At 41.4% G+C, this 18,800-nt stretch overlaps 2 protein-coding genes across 14 annotated transcripts in view; both read left to right on the top strand.

The window, feature by feature from the left end:
- The window catches only part of LOC105068394 (zinc finger protein 124), a 42,913-nt gene extending 24,237 nt beyond the window's left edge, over window positions 1-18,676 (top strand). For 2 of the 13 annotated variants that reach the window (XM_074350675.1, XM_045516138.2), the window contains 4 exons: window positions 628-754; window positions 951-1,011; window positions 1,423-2,889; window positions 16,511-17,746. In XM_074350675.1, the coding sequence (XP_074206776.1) occupies window positions 667-754; window positions 951-1,011; window positions 1,423-2,889; window positions 16,511-16,646 (1,752 nt within the window). In that variant the 5' untranslated portion in view covers window positions 628-666 and the 3' untranslated portion in view covers window positions 16,647-17,746. The other 11 variants (XM_045516143.2, XM_074350683.1, XM_045516139.2 and 8 more) reach the window with 11 other exon arrangements.
- Window positions 18,677-18,716: 40 nt separating this feature from the next.
- LOC105068348 (uncharacterized) overlaps window positions 18,717-18,800 on the top strand; it is a 41,159-nt gene continuing 41,075 nt past the window's right edge. The window contains 1 exon segment of the mRNA XM_045516132.2: window positions 18,717-18,732. The gene's annotated coding sequence lies outside the window, so the exon portion shown is untranslated.

The following is an 18,800-nucleotide window of genomic DNA, read 5'->3' as shown; positions in this document are numbered from 1 at the left end:
CTGTGATAAACATTACACAAGTTAAAAGCAAGGCTTCCCCCTAGGAATATATACATTTAGGGAGCTGCATCTGATCACTTCTGATAGCCTGGGGGACTTTAGGACAATGTAGCCAGCAGGGCTTTGTTAAAAGTTTGATTATAACAGGCCTCCTGGACTCTAACGTTGGGTAACAGGACTAGAAGAATAAAACTTCCAGTTCTTCACTGTTTTTATTCATTGAAACCTTATACAGATTTGACCTTTGGCCTCTTGGAGTGCTGTAACAGATGGATAATAAGGAAGAAGATGAAAGAATTTTTCTCACAAAGAATTATTGGTCTTAAAATGATATTTGTTTCATTTGTATAGCATTTCCATCATTCCCCAACATGCTGTGCACTCTGCTATTAGACAGGAATAAGGTGTAGTAAGACAACTGTAAAAGTGTGTAAATAATTTGCATGTGTTCGTGATGCTGTTAATCTTATGAAGAAGTAAGTGGATAGAGTAAGTTTTTGATGATCAAATCATAGATAAATGTTTGGGGAAGACAGACTTAGACATAACCCTCCTGTAAATGCAGTACAGATGTCCAGTGCTGTCAGTCTCACTCATCCTGCTGTATACATGTGTGGGATGTTTTAGGACTCAGTGACTTTTGAGGATGTGGCTGTGAACTTCACCATGGAGGAGTGGACTTTACTGGGTCCTTCACAGAAGAAACTCTACAGAGATGTGATGCGGGAAACCTTCAGGAATCTGGCCTCAGTAGGTAAGGACAACAACATTTCTTCACCTTATCAATTCGAGAATGAATTGTTCTTGCTCAGTGTTGCTCTAAGGTGTGGGATGTGGAAAAGGAAAAATATTGGTAAGGAAATTAGGCATGGTCACAGCTCTAGGCATGGACCTAGAATCTAATAGTTTTTCTAAACTTTCGGAATTATTTTTCTGGGTCTACATTTTAGGAAAAACATGGGAAGATCATGACACTGAAGATCAATACAAAAACCAGGAGAGAAAACTAAGGTGAGTTGCACTCACAATAAGAAGTAGTGTCTCATGTGAGATTCCTAGTGTGTTACAAAATTTTAAAAAGAAGCAAACAACAAATGATCCATGCTTCAGTGTTTATGAGAAATTTTTCAAAAAACAAAAAAAGGAAAATTTCCCCCCAAATACTTTCTGAAATGTGACATAGTTGTTCAGTGTTTGCAAAATAGTTCACTTGGAAACAGTATTAGTAAACCCTGCATGTGAATATTGCTGTTTAAATGGTAGCAAGGGTGATGTCCTCTTGCAGAGCATTCAGTATATTCAACTTAAACAATTCAGGCTGGGGGAAACCTACACTGTCCCTATAAATCATAATAAATATAATAAATGTAAAATCATTAATAAAGAAATCACTAATAATGTGCTTCTCATTATTTACAAAAGTTATATGGTTGAGGCACTCTGTGAAAATAAAGAGGGTAATCAGTGTGGAGAAGACTTCAGCCTTATTCCAAATCTCAGTCTGAACAAGGAAACTACTGGAGTAAAACCATGTGAATGCAGTGCATGTGGAGAAGTCTTCCTGCATCATTCATCCCTTAATAGACACATCCACTGTCACACGGCACACAAACCATGTGAGCATCAGAAATACAGAGAGAAGCCATGGAAGTGTCAGGACTGTGGGGGAGTTTTTATGTGTCTCGGAACCCTGCAAAGACACATGATAATGCACACTGGAGATGCTCCTTATAAATGTAAGGAATGTGGGAAAGCCTTCACTTGTTCTAGTTCACTTGGAATACATGAAAGAACTCACACTGAGAAGAAACCCTATCACTGTGAACAATCTGGAAGAATCTGCAGATACCAGACACATGGCAGGACTAGCACAGGAGAGAAACTCTATGAATGTAAGCCTTGTGGTAAGACTTACATCTCCCTTCAGGGCTTAAAAATACATGAAAGAAATCACACTGGAGAGAAACCCTTTGAATGTAAGGAGTGTGGTAAAACTTTCCGTTCTCATGTAGGTTTCAAAATGCATGAAAGAAATCACAGTGGAGAGAAACTGTACAAATGTAAAAAATGTACCAAAGCATTCAGTTACCCCAGTTCTCTTCGAAGACATGAAAGAACTCACACTGGAGAGAAACCCTACCAATGTAAGGAATGTGGGAAAGTCTACAGAGATCACGGTTCCTTTCAAACACACGAAAGGACTCACAGAGGAGAGAAACCCTATGAATGTAATGAATGCAGGAAAACTTTTCTTTCTCTTTCAAGCTTCCGAGCACACATGATCACTCACTCTGGAAATGGACCTTATAAATGTAAGGAATGTGAGAAAACATTCTTTTCTCCCAGTTCATTTCGAATACATGAAAGAAGTCACACTGGAGAGAAACCCTATGAATGTAAACAGTGTGGTAAAGCCTTCGGTTATTACTGTTCCTTACGAGCACACGGAAGAACTCACACTGGAGAGAAACCCTATGAATGTAAACAATGTGGTAAAACCTTCAGTTACTGCTATTCCTTACAAGTCCACAGAAGAATTCACACAGGAGAGAAACCCTATGTATGTAAAATTTGTGGTAAAGGCTTCAGGTGTTCTAGTCATGTTCAGGTACATGAAAGAACTCACACTGGAGAGAAACCCTTTGTATGTAATGAATGTGGGAAAGCCTTCATTTGTCATGAATACTTCCGAACCCACATGAGACTGCACACTGGAGAGAAACCATATAGATGTGAAGAATGCGGGAAAGCCTTTAGTCGTCTCAGTTCCTTCCGAAAGCATGAAATGAGTCACTGGATAAATACTCTTGAATGTAAAACGGCCTTAGAAAGACTTCAATTGGCCCACCTCTTTACATGGAAAAACTCTCATGGAAAAGAAATAAAAATGTAAGTAACATTACAAAGCTTGATGGAAATTAATCTATGTATAATGTTTGAGAAAACTTTCAATGTGAAAGAATTATAGAAATTTAAATATTATGCATGCTAAGCCTCTTTAAGTATATCGTTGGATTGTAGATTTTTACCAGTTATTTTGATTGTTTTTATTTTAGTTTTTGTTGAAGTATAGTTACTGTACAATATAATAAGTTACACGTGTACAGTATAGTGATTGACAATTCTTAAAGGTTATACTCCATTTGTAGTTAAAATAAAATATTGGCTATGTTCCTGTGTTATACCATATACCCTTGGAGCTTATTTTATACCTACCCCACTTTTAGAAATGAAGATTGAAGTGAGGTAACTCTGCAAGTTGCCTTTCAACAATAATACATGATAATAATAGGTAGTTCTTTTTTGTTAAATGAGTTAATGATATATTCTCATTCTATTTTGAAGCCTGTGGGGTTCATGGGTAAATTAAAGTGTATTTATAATGTGCGGTTAGGCTTACTTTTTTTAATAACATTTTATTTGTTCTGTTAAGTGGTCATTGAAAACTGACAGTGTGGTATTTGTTGAGTATCTCCTACTGGCCTTGTGAACATTCCTTGATATCTCTACTTTATTATATATATTCTATCTTTCTTACTGATGAAGCTCCTTTTTTAGGATGACAAGTATAAGAACCTTTTTCCATCTCCCATGCTAGTAAGCAGTTGAATAAATATTTACATATGCCTCATTTACAAAAGAATATAGATCCTTGTGAATTACTATTTTCATATTTGGACCTTTGCTTTATGTCTTTCCTTCTGATTGTAATTTGGTGAATAGACTTTGAATTAAGAGTGGTCTGTGCTAGGACAGATAATCTAGAGTTGGAGGTATCTTCCCTGTGAGTAATGTGACAAAGTAGATTTTCCAGAATCTATCCTCTTTATGGTCCCATGTCAGAATTCACTAGTAGCCTCACTTGCGTGAGATTTGGAAGGAAGGAGCGAAGAAAGCATTACTGAAATTCTGTAGCCACCATACTCAGGGAGAGACGGATGCATAGGAGCTTTGAGGAAGCATATCTTCTAGCCCCTTTTCCAGATTCTTTGTCCTTCCACTGAAGCGTGTACTCAAAACCATGACCAACTGTTTCATTTCCATTTTCTTAGAGGTGTAGGTTTCCACAGATGTCTTCACTAGTTCCACCTCAAAGGTTCATGAGAGTTTGGATTTTTTTGGAAGGCCTTACGTGTCCACCAGGAAACTAGTTCAGGCTTCCGTGGTTGGGAGTATTCTGTTTACCCTCCTCTCTAGATTGTATCTCTGTAAGGTCTCACTTGTATAGGGAACACTTCATGCTGTTAATAGCGAGTATGTTTTCCTGATTCACCGTGATGTTCATAATGATGTGGCCAAAAAGAGTGACAGGGTGTTTGTTTCTCTGCCACATGGTGCAGTGTCTGCCTTGACCTGGTCCTTCACGTGAGAATAAGCACCTTCTATGTGTCAGGAAGACTGTGGGTGTTTTGTGTTACTTGCAGCTGAATGTGTTGCCTCAGTCTGTTTTCAGTTATGATTCGGTTGTATGTGATTAAAAGTATGTGCATTTTTTTGGTCAAACAAATGCTTCTGTAGTTGTTTCATAGAAATATTTTATAAACTATTTCCTAAGCCATAGTATGTGAACAGGTTTTCATTCCTGAGAGAATGTATTAATATATCTCATTGTAATTATAGATTTTGAAGTGATCTTTGCAATTTTCTTCATCTAATCGTCATACATTATGAGTCAACTTTACCATAGACATACAAGTTCAGGGTTTTTTTCCCTCAGGAAAATTTTTTTTTTCTTCTCTTATAGTTATTTTTATCATGAAACTGATTTCTTATCCATTCTTAATACCAAAAACTTAAATCCTGGTTTTTTTCAGTGCCATCCTGCCAGTGAGCCTCAGGGTCATACCTGAAGTCAAAGAGGTGGGTGTAATGAATTCTAATGATAGAATGACCACAAGTATACACAATGTGGGGTGTAACATACTAGGTGGCTGAGACTTCCGTAGGGTTTGGCTTGCATTAGATGATTTGATTGCTGTTCAAGGTACCAAGATTTTTTGTGTGTGTTGAGTGCTATGAGGAGGTAAACTTTTTTTGTCATTGGTAATCATAAACCTTTCTAGAAGGCAAAAACAATGTTTTAGAGCTAAACTTAATTCATAAGAAGCCCCATCCCTCAAATTAGCAAGAAGAGGGGAATAGTGGTCATTTCTATAATTTGTAATTGTCACTTTTATCATTTTTAGCGACATGGTTACAAAATGCCCTTCTTCTCATCATGATTTATCACAGTCACTGTGTAGTTGGTCTCTTCAGCAGGGTGAGACCGGGCCTTGCGGTGAATGCAGGCCAGCTCCCGGGCCTCTGGAACAACTTTTGCCTTTCCTGCTTGTTATCTAAACACTGATATATTTCCCGCAGTGTGTTACACACCATTTACTATACGGTATCTCAGTTAAAACATATGTCCACTTCTTAGTATACTACATGGTAATTTTAATACCTCCTTTATGACTCAATTAAGGCCATGAGTTTAGGTAAATTGTGAGAGAACACAAACCTAGCAAGGCTAGAAAGGCAGGGCCACTGTTCCAATAAGGTCTTCTCTTCTCAGAGACTATCTCGGACTTTCTCAGAGACGCTACTCTTGATAGTTTCAACATCCCTCATTGCCATGCACTTTAGAATCAACGCACCCCACTTAGCGTAAATCAAGGCACGTAGGATTTGGTTATAGTGGCGTAAGACCAACAAGTTCTTGCAGTCCTGAGGCCTATATTTTTGTGGGAAAAAAAGAGATGGTTAACAAATGGTAAAGCTTTGATTTGTAAGATAGAAGTAAGAGCTTTGAAGGAAAGTAGAAAATGAGACGCTATAAAAGAGGTGTGTATATAGCTTTTCTATGCAGGTAGGAGGCTCAGTGAACGAAGATGTCATAAATCACTTCTATTTCTGCCACGTTATGTATATGAAACACTCTCCAGGAACTGGTTGAGTGTGGAAGTAGAAGGTGGGACATAGAACATCCTGCCTTCCTTGATTAACAGTAAAGATTCCCCATAAAGATAAAGACATGGATATGGTTTATTTTCATGTTTACGGTTGTTAGAATTTTTGTTTGTATAATGTGTGGTCATGAGTTTGGACATTGTTATCTGAGACTGGAGACTTCCTGTTGATTTGGGCACACGTATTTCCGCCGTCTAGTCTGGGTTAGGGTCAGGGTTGTATTTAACATCATTTGAGAAGATTTTCATTTTTATATAAATATTCAAAATATTATACTGTTTGGCATTTTCATTTTACTGCTGTACAGATTAACACAGTGTATACCCCCCATTAAAGCATGGGGTTCCTCCCGGTTGGAGAAAGAGTTACCTTTATCTGCAGTGTTGTAGCCCATCCTGAGTTAGTTCTATGAGTAGGTTTCCCCTGTAGTTCTCAATAGAAACACCAAAAAAAGACATGCTTGTTTAGAGGAAATCATTCAGTGTATAATTGAGGTGACCTGCAGAAAGAGGACGTATCATTTTGAGTAATATACTAATTGAGTATAAAAGGAGAAATGGGCAATTTTCAGTATCTCTTCGTTGCAGGAGCAGCTGGGATTCTCTTGTTTCAGTGATCCATAATCCATAGCCTGTTTTGCTGTTCACAGGTTTCGTTTCCATATGCTTAAACTTTCAGCATATGTTGTGGAAAAATGGAAAACAACAGTGAGAGTTTTAAAGTTTAAATCAGCAAGTGAAATTCAGTCTTTTCCTTTTTTTCCCCTCCTTTTTTTCATTCTTTCTGTTTTTTTTGTTTTTTTTTTTTTTTCAGTAGTCGTACCTTATGTATTGGAGTGGTTTCATTTCCCTGCTGAGGGCAATAAATTTACTTGGTTTTCTGACCACATTCTTGTGCCTGAGAGGTAATGGTGTTAAATCTGACCTGTGAGTGCATGTAATCCATAACCATTTATTGGCGTCTAATCTAAATGTTAGGCAAAATTCAAGGGACTTCTCTCCTCTGTCACAGCTAATTGAGTGTCTGACCAGTGCGCCAGAGATTAAAAAAACACACTGGTAATATAGTCGATGGACTTACTTTTCAGACCAAGGAGGGGCCCCTACAGCTATTGGCAAATAGACTTTATAGGGCCCCTCAGTCCCTCTGTTGGCTGCATCTTATTCTTTCACCACCACCAAAATGCAAGGAAGACACATTAGAAATTACTGATATTATCACCTGGATTCTGGGAACACCCCACACTGGGTTCTTGAAAACGGCATTCAGAGGACCTCTCGTGATGAGCTCACGTTACAAGCCTCACAGATGGCCCAACGGCTAATACCTTGCTTCCCTGTAGATAAGTCTTCCTGCAGTTGGAGCATTAATTAGATTCAGTCACCAGTCTCTGTGGCCTATTTCTTTGTCCTGTTCACCAGGACTACTGGCACTGGATTACAAGTAGAACCTTCCCATACTAGGTGTTTCTGTTAGAGTGGTCACTCCTGCAGGTCTTTGTTTTATTGTAGTAGTGTACCCAGGCCCCCCTCCTGACATCACCTGTAGTCTGTGTACCCTGAGTGTCATATTTGATTTTGGGACTCCATCAAAGCCCTCCAGCTTACCCAGCACAAATTGCTGTTTTCCTCATTTGCACTCACATGCTGATTGTCATGGGAGTCCCTGGTACTTACCTGTGCACACATGATCTCTTTCCACAAATACATCATCAATGCCAATCATGAAATGTCCAAAACACTTAAAATACACGTAGCATACAGCTCATTGCAGGAAATGGGGGAAAAACATTTTGACAGATACATAGAAAGCATTCTTTTTCCTGTAAATTAGGCCATCCCTCAAGGAAAACTAGTTTGCCACAGCCTTATCAGACTGGGGAAGGAGCAGTCGGACAACTCCCTGACCCTTCGAGTTTTTTCTGTGACAGAAAGTGAGGACTAAAAGCCAGGAGCCTCTTCTGACGTGCGTAGTCCAGGGATTTTGTCCCATGAAAACATTTAACAGGTTTAATCACATAACAGAACATTTTCCCACCACACACCTGACCACTGTGTGAACAGGGCTCCAGTATAAAACCAGTGAAATAAAGCAGATATAGGGCACAGACTCTATTTTCAAATGAATTTCAAGGGATATCCAAACACAGCAGGGAGATAACAAGAACCCTGGAGGATGTTGAAGCCCTTGGCACTCACCACTACAGCAAATATTAAACTAATTCCTAGTCAGGGAAACATGAAACGTTACACTGAGGGCCTATTTACCTCAGATCTTACTGTGAAAATACATAAATAATTGGAATTTATAGAACACATGTGCTTCCTGGTTTCACTTGGTTAAAATTATTGTTTTGTTTTAATTTTTCCATAAGCAAGCATTTTGGGTATTTTCCGTAGTCTCACGGTCCCTCATCAAGTATTAGCCAACCTTGGGAATTTTGAGCAGAAAACAGGTAAGTGTTGGACTTCAGAGCATTAAGGACAGATATCTTTATATGTACATGCACATTTGAAGGGGAAATACGTTTCTTGGTGTTTCAAACACTGTACAAATCAGATTAACTGCAAAAATAAAAACATGGATTGGAAGGTGGATCAAAAGGCAGAGTAGGAGGATGTGAAACTCACCTCCCCCCACAAACATATTAAAAATACATCTACATGTGGAACAATTAGCAACTGGAAACTGGCAGATCTCTTATACAACCAAAGCTTCAAAAAGGTCCCCACATAACCAAGTAGGAAGGGGACAAAATATGGACATGGGACAGGACCGGCACCCCTAGGAGGGATCTGTGAGTGAGGGAGGGTCAGCACAGGCACGTCTTCACCCTGTAAAGCCCCCCTGCTTGCTGGGCTGGGTAGAGGGGCTGGCACATGCTGGCTTGCCAGCAATCAGGTCAGAGAGACTGATGCCAAGGGCTGCCACCTCCCTGTACTCCCCAGCCCATGTACCTCTCTTTCAACCCTAGTTTACAGCCTGCGTGGGGTATCTTAATGCCTACTTAAAGCTTGCTTGCTTTTTTTTTTTAACTCCCTTTTAAAAATTTATTTATTTTAATGGAGGTACTGGGAGTTGAACCCAGGAGTTTTGCAATCCAGTCTCTTAGGCATATTAGAGTTTCCAGGTTAACACATCCATCAGCTCACATTGTGTGTGTGTGTGTGTTGGGATGAGGAGGGGAGGTGAGAACTCTTAATCCACTGTTTTAGCAAATTTCAGGTATACAATATAGTATTTGTATATCAAATCACATTGTAATCTTTAAATATAGACGATTTTATTAATCAGTTATACCTCAACAAATCTGGGAGGAGTGTGATGGAAAGAGGTTCCAGGTACATCCCAAGTTTATGTAATGATTTAGTTTTCTTAATTAGTGAAAACAGGAATCAGTTGTCTTAGATATATAGCTGTTTACATTTCACAATTCTCTAGGGACAAAGGCAAAAACTGATTGAAAATAAATTTCCTTCCAATATAAAATGTACACCGGAGAATTTAATGAACATGTCTCACATCCTGTGGTTAGACTGAAAAGAGTCCTTGAGCCCAGCTGAGGGCTGTAGGGTTCAAACTTCCCACCAGAGCCAAGGGCTTAGGATCCTTTCTCTTAAGTATAAATGAGCAAGGTTGGAGCAGGGGTGGTTGGAAGGCTCAACGCTGTCAAGTATCAAAGATTAAAACAGAGCCAGACTCCATTACAGATGGTGAGGTCACATTTTAATTTCTGTGTTTCTAAAAGAAAGGGAGTCACAGTTCCACGCGTGGCCTCCCAGCTTTACACCAAACCCTTGACCCCTAGAGGACATAGACCCTCTTATTCCAGTGTGGCCTGGTGTTGGGCTGCACCCTGCAGATTTGCAAGCCTTGTAATTGCCCAGCCTCAAGACCAGAGAAAGACAGGAATCAGTGACAGACATCAGTGGTTTAATGGAGAGAGGAGCTTGCTTGTCCGAAGCAAAAAGGTCCTGGAGCTACACCCTACTGTGGGCAGCAGATGGCTGGCAGGACAAGGCAGCAGTCAATGCTGGGGGGAGGTTACCAATTATAAAGGAAATTGACCTCAGGTTGGCTACTCAGTTACCAGGGAAACCAGCAGAGGAGCACACCCCTCACCGCCCCTTGGATAAACTGGCAGTGGAGACATTCTGATCTAGAGATTAGAACAAACACTAGCCAGGGCAAGTTTACTGATTGGGCTCTGTGATTAAGAGAGCGGGTCAGTCATGTGAGTAGGGTATAGATGAAGCAGGGACTGGTAGGGCCCTGGATGCACAGAGAGCAAGAGAACAGCCGTCTTGGGTGGCCTGATCATACACCTCCCTGGGCGACCCTCATGTTCTTTCTTGCTCCACTTGGAAACGCAATCAGAAATTCCCTGTGTTCATGGGCTCACAAAGAGCTGAGCAAATACAAGGTGGGTAGCCCCAGGCCTGGATAAAGTTCTGTTTCATCGCAAACGTGTCAGGCTGTGTCAGGCTCCCCCTCCTGACGGAAGTTGGTTTCCAGGAGCTACGCGTCCTCCCGCCTAGCTGTCACTTAAGCACTAAGGCGGCCCTGCTAACTGTACAATCAGGGACGCCGCTTGGGCAAGTGGGTGGGGCGACGCACCGCCCCGGCGTGGACGTTCTTACTCCGTTAGGCCGGGCTAACGAGCCGGTTTTCTACCGTTAAACTGCGCTGGAGGCGCTGCTTCAGCCTTGTGGCGCTGTGACCCGCGCTGGTCGTGGGAGTCGTAGGGACAGAGGTAATTCAGGGAGACCCAGGAAACCCAGAAATGGTGAGTGTGTATTTCCGGGGTGCGAAGACGGAGAGGAGGGGAGGAGGCGGTTGGTTGGAATCTACCCGAATCGGCTGCGGGCCCGGGTGCGCGGGGGGCGCCGCTCGGACCTCAGTCCCCTCCGGCCCGCAGCGTTGGGGCGGCGCCGGCAGCCGGGACCCCTGGCGTCCTGTCCCGTCTCTGCGCCTGGTGACTTCGGCCCCGGCGCTTCTGGTCAGCTCTGCGCCCCCAGCCCCGCGTCCGCCCCAGGTTGTGCGGTGACCACTGGGAGCGTCATCGGGAAACAGTCGTGACTCGGACTTCGAGGTTCGTGCGTGGGAGCAGCTGTGGCCTTTGGGGTCCCCAGTCCCTACTATCTTCCATGGGGCATCTGTTTTTTGAGTTTTCCTGTTATTTGAGTAGCAGACTCAAATCCACGACTCTGTCCTCTCAGCCTAGCTCTTTCTAGGGCTGGCAATAAATCCCTAAATGCGCAGATCCCACCCCACGTTCCCAGAGCCAACTTTCCCTTCCTGATTCACGGCATCGTTATCAACTATTTATCCTCCGCGGTGCATTTCAGACGGACCCAGTATTTTAACTGTTTATCATTTTCTCTCAGAGCTCTGGATGGCTCTAAAATTTCATTTTTATCCATGGATATTTTCCATGAGAGAATGCAGGGAATAACCGCCTGGAACTGTGTTGCAGGAAATCCTTGTGTCTCTCCTCCCAGAAACACCTGGGCACAGACTTCCTATAGGTGGAGGTTCCTCTTTAAACTTTCCTGGGTGATGTGTCCTGTCAGCGTTTGCCCTCCCTGGGATTGTCACCTTTAAAAGCTTTATTCACGTGTTTAAATGCCTATTTTTTCGAAAACAGTAAAATGTAAAATCAATACAGCTTCAAAGACTATAAAATATTTCCAAAGAGCCAAAAGTGGCGAATTTCAGGGGGGAAAAATTCCAGGATTATATTCCATTAAAAGAAAATTCTTGCTTTGCTTTTTTTCTTTCCCTAAGTGTGTGTCATAAGTCTCTGAGGAATATTCCTTGCTTTGGGGTGATTTCAAGTGAAATTCACAGATCATGCAGTGTCTGCTTCAACTTGCAAACCAAATGGTCAAGTGTGATTAATTATTTGCAAACCAGTTTCTTACATCTTTTTTTCTGAAAATAGTAGATATTTGAAGGTTTTGAACTAGTCACAATGACTTACAGTTTTCATACCTCCTTTATAGACAGTGGATTTCAGTTATTTTACTGGATTGCTCAAACACCAGGTTTGTGTAAGTTAAAACATCAACCCTGTTCCAGTGCAACTCCAGTGCAGAGCAGAGGCCTGGAGTCAGTGATTCATGCAAAGGCCCCCTTGAAACTGTAAAGAGAAGTACTCACAGACCCAGGTGTTCTTCCAGGGGAGCCTTCCCCTTCGGTGTCCTCCCTGCTCACACCCACCACGGAAGGAGCCTTGAAGCTGAGAGAAGCTATGGAGCCCTGGAAACTGGGGACACACATGCACTTGCGGGGATGGGGCTGGGAGGGAGAGAGGGGTGAATGGGGAGGTGATTCCCTTTCTAAGGTAGTAGTTGTGGTTCCTTAGGCCTAGACAGCTCTGGACGTTATGTTTGAGTTTTGCATCCACAGTGTAGGTGCACTCGGTACAATCTGTGCACACTGAAAGAGTCTGTCACGATTACTTGTTCTGGCTCGTGGACAAAGGGTTTATGAATTTGGGTCAGAACCTGAAACTGAATCAGGCTGACAGTTTCCTCACTTGTGAGACTAAAGTCTAGTGGAGGCAGAGCTTCCATGCTTACAGGACAGGGGAGGGCGGGTGGAGCTCCCAGAGTTCATCCCTGTGGCTCCTCACGTGTGCCCACCCTCCTTCTCCAGCCACTAGCCCACTCTAGGGGTGGTATCCCACCAGGAGTGCTTAGAACCCAAGTCTGGGAATTTGGTTATCTTTCTGGAAGCGGGGTTTTCTTCTGAACTGTAGCAAGTAGGCTGCTGATCTGTTTTGATTCCAGTATTTGTGTTTCTTTCTTTGGATTCCTTTCTCAACTGAAGATTGCAATCCTTTGATTCTAGTTTCTATTCACTTTGGGGTTTCTAATATGTAAGTTGATTGAGAGATAAGTGTGAGTAAAGCAAGAAAATTGTGGAACCAACTAGAATTTTGTTCCATGTAGGCAAAAGAACCTCAGTATGAGATGGATGTGTTTAAGTGCTCAGGTGCTTTTTCCATTAAATTTTTTAAACTTTTACTTACGTATTTTTATATAATTTTTAAAAGTTACATTCCATTTACAGTTATTACAAAACATTGGCTCTATTCTCCGTGTTGTACAATACATCCTTATAGCCCATCTTACACCCAGTAGTTTGTCCCTCACACTCCCGACCCCTACATTGCCCCTCCCTCCCCCTTCCCCACTGGTAACTACTAGTTGCTTCTCTGTATCTGTGAGTCCACTTTTTATTTTTTTTGTTATATTCACTAATTTGTTGTATTTCTTAGATTCCACATAGAAGTGGTATCATACAATATTTGTCTTTCTCTGTCTGATTTATTTCACTTAGCATAATGCCCTCCTGCCCATAGAGAACTTTGGCATTTAAAAGGCTGTACTGTTCCTAAAGCAAATGATTCTTATTTTAAATTATGTGAGGAAAAAGCCATTGAATTTATATTTTTGTTGATATGAAGAAAACACTTCAAAGCTTCTATGCGTCTTTTAAATTCCTAGTCTATTTCAGGGTTTAATTGCAAACCCTAATATTTTTATATTACGCTGCTCATTTCCTGTGACGTGTCATGGAGGGACAAACTATAATGTTCTTGTCAGAAAGTTTTGTAAATTTTTTACAGTGTGCAGTTTTATATCTGTTAGCATTTAAAGGATTAAATCTTGGAGTGATTTCCTATGTAGGAAAGTTAAAATTAATTTTTAAAAGCAAAGATTAATTTAAAATAATTATTAAGCATAGGAAAATATGATGTACATAAATTTCTCTCCTGGTTTTAAATAAATAATGCATGTGAAAGGTTAAAATATTCTTAAGATGAGAAACTTAAGATTCCCTACCCACATACCTTCCTTCACACCTGAGCTCTTACTCTGTCCACCCTCAAATAACCAGTTTTTTAAAATATATATTCCTTTTCATATTCATCTTTATTATAAGCTATTATAAGATATTGAATATAGTTCCCTGTGCTATACAGTAGGACCTTTTTGCTTATCTATTTTATATATAGTAGTTAGTATCTGCAAATCCTGAACTCCCAATTTATCCATCCACCCCCTGTTTCCCCTCTGGTAACCATAAGTTTTTTTTCTAATACCTTTATTTCAGAGGTGCAATGTGATGGATTTTGATAGATGTATACACCAATGAAACCACCACCACAATCAAGATGGCTAACATTTCCATCACTCCCCATGAGGTGCAGTTTTTGAATTCCTGATTTATCTCTTCCCACCTCCTTTACCTTCTGGTAACCATAAGTTTGTTCTCTGTCTGTGAGTCTGTTTCTGTTTTGTAGATAAGTTCATTTGTGTCCTTTTTTTAAGATTCCACATATAAGCGGTATCATATGTCATTTTTCTTTCTCTGCTGGCTTTACTTAGTATGATAATCTCTAGGTCCATCCATGTTGCTGCAAATGGCATTATTTCATTCTTTTTTATGGCTGAGTAGTATTCCATTATATACATATATACTACATCTTTAACCAGTCATCTGTTGATGGACACTTAGGTTGCTTCCGTGTGTTGGCTGTTGTAAATAGTGCTGCTGTGAACATTGGGTACATGTATCTATCCAAATTAGAGCCTTTGTCTTTTCGGGATATATGCCCAGGAGTGGGATTGCTGGATCACATGGTAACTATTTTTAGTTTTTAAAGGAACCTCCATATTGCTCTCCATAGTGACTGCATCAATTTACATTCCCACCAGCAGTGTAGGAGGGTTCCCTTTTCTCCACACCCTCTCCAGCACTTATGGTCAGATAACTAGTTTTGATTACTTCTTGATCATCCTATGTTTCTTTATATAAAAACAAGCCTTGCAAAAGCATATTTTTCTTACGTGGGTTTGTTCTTGTAATGAGTAGACAGGATCCACATGTTTGATGTCTCACTGCTGAAAGTTAAGCCTCGCCCCTCCCTTTCCCCCTAGTTCTTCTTACCTGGCCAGGCTGATAAAGCCCGGAGGCTCTTGCTCTGTGAGCAGCTGCTGCTGCTGCTGGGCTGCGTTTCCTGTGTGCTGTGCTGCCCTGAGTTGCGTTGTTGACCCCTCCGAGCCTGGGTTCTGTATATGGAGGACCCAGAGCTGGCAGTTTAGGTCATTCCTTGTCCTTTAGGAGCAGGCGTGTGAGAAGGGGGCCCTCCTCCCAGTGGTCCTGGGTCCATGTCTGGATGGAATCTGTCTGTGTGTTTAGAATGAAGGTGTGACTGAGGCTGGATTCACCCAGACCTTGCGGGGGGAGGATCTTCAGGGGTATGAGGATGATTATACCCTGTGGATGAGATGAGCCACTCCATAAAGAGCAGATGGTCTCTCCCTCCATAAAGAACAGTTATTTCAGAGAGAAAAAGAGAGGGTAAAGGCAGCCCTTAGGTGGCAGGCTGAGCCCACTCTCCTAATACTGAAAGCTCCCCAGGAGCTGTAAGTCCCTCTGCTGCTGCAGCCCCTGCCTCTGCTGCAGCCCCTGCCTCTGCTGCAGCTAAGATCCTGGCCCTCTGAGTTATGGGGGATGTCGACTGAAATAAATGTGCAGCCTAGAAGTTGAGAGTTATGTTTTATTTGGTGGGAGGACTCAAGCCGGGGTGACAGCCTCTCAGATCGCTCTGTTCAGTTAAATGAAAGGTGTCCTGTTTCAGTCAGTTATCAGTATATATAGATACACACACACACACACACACACACACACACACACCATATATATAATGGAATACTACTCAGCCATAAAAAATTTTTAAATGCCATTTGTAGCATTATGGATGGACCTGGATAATCATTCTGAGTGAAGTAAGCCAGAAAGAGAAAGAAAAATGACATATGACATCGCTTATATGTGGAATCTTAAAAAAAAAAAAAGGACACAAATGAACTCATCTACAAATCAGAAACAGACTCAAAGACATAAGAACAAATTTATGGTTACCGTGGGTAAAGGGGGTGGGAAGGGATAAATTGGGAGTTTGCAATGTGCACCCCTTGGGGAGCGATGGCAATGTTCGCTCTTGATTGTGGTAGTGGTTTCATGGGTGTCGACACCTATCAAAATTCATCACATTGCACATCTAAAATACGTGTAGTTTACTGTACAGGAACCATATCACAGTGTAAGGGTGTTTTAAAAATAGGAGGAAAAAAACAGATTATTTAGGATATATTTTTAAATGCCATCTCTTTCTCAGTTTTGGAAACAGTGCTTTTCCTGTAACTTCAGTGCTTTGATGGTCTAAGAAGAGTTGTTGATTTCTCACGTTTTCACTTTTTTCTGTGAGGTTAGGAATGATGAGGTTAGGAATGATCCAAGTTCCTTAACTACCAGACCAGAAACTAGAGTTCTCTGACTCCAGTTTTTGATGCTTGACTGCTGACAGCTTTAAAGTCTCATTCCCCCTCATTCCCCTTTGACCCTCAAGTCAAAAGAGTGATAAAAGTGCCTTGGTGCTCCTTCCTTTGGCAATCACAAGACATTCAGGCCTCAGAAGATCCTGTTCTAGCGTGTGAACCTTCACCCAAACCTACCCTCTAACCTTTTTTTTTTTTTTTTAAAGTCCAGGTACCTCTCCTTTCTCTCTCAAGCCATTTCATGACCGCTGGAGAAATATGCCAAACTTTCCCCCCAGAGACCTCAATTATGGAAGTAAACCCTTCCATACACTACTCGCAGTGTGTGGTGTCACCAGCTGAGGGATTTGTGCATTCGGTGGTCAAGCCATCATGCTTCCGTAGACCACATGGAAGTTTTGGGATTAGAGAAACTGGGAGAACACCCTCTGGAATGGCCGGTGGGGAAACACTTCCTCCTGCAGTTTGAAAATGGAGGGTTTAGGGTCATGTGGAGGAAAGCACTGCTGAATCCTTCATATATTTTATGGGCAAATTAGCCACTAATCCACTGTGATTTTCAGTGAGCACACTTGCCATCTGCAGCTCTTAACCTGTTTGGCAAGGTCAGCAAGGCCTGGGGCACAGTGTTCTGCTTCCCCGTAAAGAGCTATTCTGGCATCTTATCACACTTTGTGTGCCTGTGTGTTCCTCTCCCCAAGGCACACGAGTATAGGGCTTCGTGGTCTAAGCTGTGATGCCTTCTTCCTAGTGTCTGAACTCGAAGTTCCAGGTAACTTCCTAGCCCATCAAATCAGACAGAGAGAGAAAGGGAAAACTGCGTGTGTGATAAACATTACACAAGTTAAAAGCAAAACTTCCTGACAAGGACATTCTCGTTCTACGCGCCGCATCACCTGCTTCTAAAGGCCTGGCCTACTCTGGGGACGAAGTAGCCGGCTGGACCTTATTACAAGCTGGATTTCTACAGGTGTCCTGGACTCTCATGTTTGGTGACAGGGACAGCAGTACAAACTTTTAGTTCTTCACTCTGTTTTTATTTAGTAAAACCTCACGCAGATTTGACCCTCTGCCTCACCGAGTGCTGTAATGCTGGGCGATAAGAAGGGAGAAGGAAGAGCTTTCCTCACAAGGAATCCATGATCTTAAAATGATAATATTTATTTCATATTTGTAGCATTTCTGTCATTTTCCAACATGTTTTGGACCTTGCAATTAGAGATAAATAAAATGTAGTGAGATCACAATAAAAGTGTGTAAATAATTTCTCTGTGTTCATGATACTGTTAAGCTTATGAGGAAGTAAGTGTGGACAGAGAGTTTCTGACCATCAAATCGTAGAATAAAGGTTTGGAGAAGACAGAATCATACATAACCTTCCTCTCAATGGAGTCAAGATGTCCAATCCTGTCAGTCTCACACATCCTACTCTACACATATTTGGGATGTTTTAGGACTCAGTGGCCATTGAGGATGTGGCTGTGAACTTCACCCTGGAGGAGTGGGCTTTACTGGATCCTTCACAGAAGAAACTCTACAGAGATGTGATGCAGGAAACCTTGAGGAACCTGGCCTTAGTAGGTAGGGATGGCCCCTTCCTTCACTTTGTCAATTAGAGAACGAGTGTTTCTTGCTCATTAACACTGTTCCAAGATGTCAAATGTGGAAATGCAGGACGCTGGTAAATAAACTAGGCAAGGTCACAGCCAACAATGGACTTCGAACCTAATAATTTTTCTATAACTTCTAATGTTTTGCACTGATTTTTCTCGGTCGATAATTTAGGGAGGAAATCGGAAGATCATGATATTGAAGATCAGTACAAAAACCAGGGGAGAAAGCTAAGGTGAGTCACACCCACAATATAAAGTAGTGGCTCATGTGAGTAGCCCTTTATGTTATGCAATTTTAACAGAAGGAAATAAAAGAAATCATGCATGCTCTAAGTTTAGTTATTCTTAGAAAATCTTCACCAAAATTAGCTTCTTATGTGATGTAGATGTTCAGTATTTGTAAAATACTTTACCACTGTTAATAAACTGTGTGTGAATATCACCGTTTTGATATATCTTGCAGCTCATTCTTATTTTCAACTTGAAACCACTCAGACAAGGCAGGAAACCTACACTGTTGCTATAAGGATAAAAATGTACTTGAAATACATTTATGAAATATAAGCTTGTTAAGGAAGAGCTCATTAATAATGTACTCCTTTTTTAATTTTTTTTGACAGAAGTCATGTGGCAGAGAGAGACTGTGAAAGTAGAGGGCAGTCAGTGTGGAGGAAACTTCAGCCTTATTCCAAACGTCAGTCTGGAGAAGAAAACTACCAGAGTGAAACCACGTGAATGCAGCGCACATGGCAAAGTCTTTCCCTGTCATTCATCCCTTAACAGACATGTGAGATGTCACCCTGAGCGTAAACCATGTGAGTATGAGGACTGTGGAGAGAAGCTGTACAAATGTAAGGACTGTGGCAAAGCCTTTAGGTGTCAC

The sequence above is a fragment of the Camelus bactrianus genome, chromosome 22 (genome assembly GCF_048773025.1).
Source record: "Camelus bactrianus isolate YW-2024 breed Bactrian camel chromosome 22, ASM4877302v1, whole genome shotgun sequence".
NCBI lineage: Eukaryota > Metazoa > Chordata > Mammalia > Artiodactyla > Camelidae > Camelus > Camelus bactrianus.
The sequence above is the reverse complement of the archived record's forward strand: the minus strand, read 5'-3'. Positions and strand labels throughout refer to the sequence as shown.